The sequence below is a fragment of the Toxorhynchites rutilus genome, chromosome 3 (assembly GCF_029784135.1).
Source record: "Toxorhynchites rutilus septentrionalis strain SRP chromosome 3, ASM2978413v1, whole genome shotgun sequence".
Taxonomy (NCBI): Eukaryota; Metazoa; Arthropoda; class Insecta; order Diptera; family Culicidae; genus Toxorhynchites; species Toxorhynchites rutilus.
In genome coordinates, this window is record NC_073746.1 from 205,473,153 (window position 1) to 205,475,222 (window position 2,070).

General features: G+C 44.9%; 1 protein-coding gene across 1 annotated transcript; it reads left to right on the forward strand.

The window, feature by feature from the left end:
• The first annotated feature begins 1,070 nt into the window (after positions 1-1,070).
• LOC129773874 (uncharacterized) lies at positions 1,071-1,808 on the forward strand. Its single transcript, XM_055777534.1, has one exon. It carries the CDS (start codon positions 1,071-1,073, stop codon positions 1,806-1,808), a length of 738 nt encoding a protein of 245 aa, XP_055633509.1.
• The last annotated feature ends 262 nt before the right edge of the window (positions 1,809-2,070 follow it).

Genomic DNA, 2,070 nt, shown 5'->3' on the forward strand with positions numbered 1-2,070 from the left:
GGTTGACGTGAGTGACATTGAAGCTAGTAAGAGACCTGAAAACGAAAATCAAGATCCGGACGAATTTTTGTCAGTTGGGGATGGGTTTGATGATATGGAAGACGTTTTTCCGGAAGAAGTGCAATATCCAGAGGAGGAGCCACCGGAAGATAGCCAAAATCCAGGACGAAACCGTCAGCCGCCTACCTGGATGAGAAGCGGGGAGTACGATCTTTCGGCGAACCTTGCAATGGCCCTTGAATGCTTCGTTTCGGATGCACCGGAATCATATCAGGACATTAAAGGTCGAGTGGATGAAGATCAGTGGATGCAAGCGGTCAAATCGGAGATGGAAGCATTGGAAATGAATGAAACGTGGACGGTTGTGAAAGATCCGGGAAACGTAAAGGTCATTAGCTCAAAGTGGGTGTTTAAAAGAAAGGACACAGGTGATGGAAATCTAAAGCAATGCAAGGCGCGACTGGTGGCACGTGGATTTCTGCAGAAACGTGGAGTGGATTTTGCAGAATCGTATGCACCAGTAGCTCGTCTTCCCACGATACGATTTGTGTTGGCTCTTGGCGTGCAAAACGTTTTTCACTTCCGACATCTTGACGTTAAAACTGCGTTTCTCAATGGAATGCTCAAAGAAGACGTGTATATGCACCCACCCGATGGAACGATCTTGAGGCCGGGGTGTATTTTGAAGTTGCGTCGCTCATTGTATGGCTTGAAGCAGAGCCCAAAATGTTGGAATGATCGGTTCCATGACTTCATCACCAGCTTAGGCTTCCGGCAGTCAGCAGCAGATGTTTGTCTATACTATAAAATCAATGGGGATACTGTTGTTTACTTGGTAATATATGTGGACGATATGTTGTTGTGCGGAAGCAATGCAGCGGTAGTAGATGAAGTACATGACAGTCTTGCTGGAGAGTTTCGTATGACGGATCTGGGGGAACCAAGCAACTTCATAGGACTTTGTATTCGTATGTATCCAGAGAAAGGAGTTTAGCAGATCGATCAAGGAGCTTATACCGAGCGGTTGCTGGAGAAATTCGGAATCTGGATGCAATACCGCAGCGACCCCAATGGAACAAAACCTGAAGCTAAAGCCTGGCGTTGGAGATGATAAAGTCGACGAGCCCTACCGTGAACTGGTAGGCAGTCTGATGTACCTTATGTCAGGTACCCGACCCGACATATGCTTTGCGCTGACGTACCTATCTCGTTTCCAGGAGAACCCGACGCAAGAGCATTGGCAGTGTTTAAAGCGAATTTTGCGGTACCTTAGTGGGACTATCAACGTTGGCCTTCTCTACACAAAACATCAAGACGATCCGGCAATCAGCTGCTACGTTGACGCAGATTGGGCCAACGGCCTTGTGGATCGAAAATCAACAACTGGATTCTTCATTAAGGTTTATGGAAACATCGTACAATGGTGCAGCCGTAAACAGGCCATTGTAGCTCTCTCTAGCTGTGAAGTCGAGTATGTTGCAGCTTGCGACGCCGCAAAGGAAGTGCTGTGGCTACTTAAAGTCATGGCTGATTTGAATCTCCAGGTACAGCTTCCGGTGAAAATGTACGAGGATAATTCCGGATGCATTAATGTTTCGGAAAATCCTGAAACACGACGATCAAAGCATTACGATGTGCGCTACCATTTTCTGCGAGAAAAAGTACACGAAAAAATCCTAAAGCTAGTGAAGGTTTCATCCCAGAGTCAGGTGGCAGATACATTAACTAAAGCCTTAGGCAAAGTCTTGTTTGTTGAACATCGTAGAGGATTAGGACTGGTGAACTTGAGAGGAGGTGTAGAGACGTAATAGTTTGAGCAATTCACCATACCTTGCAAATAGTAAACATTGCACTAAGAGATATCATACCTTCCCATATCAATGTATATTGACCTATGAAAAAGCAATCCAAAAAAATTAAACAAAACGTATTAAATAACAGTCCGAGTATTTTTCGCGTTTTTAATCGAAACATCGTATAATGTTGACTGTTCCTATCCCGGGATCGATTGTTAAGTAACTACACCCATAACCTCTTGAGTGGTAACAATTTGGAAGATTTCAGGAAGCT

What these genes read in the sequence shown, in the direction of transcription:
- LOC129773874 (XM_055777534.1), top strand. Translation starts at nt 1,071, where the DNA reads ATGGAACAAAACCTGAAGCTAAAGCCTGGCGTTGGAGATGATAAAGTC.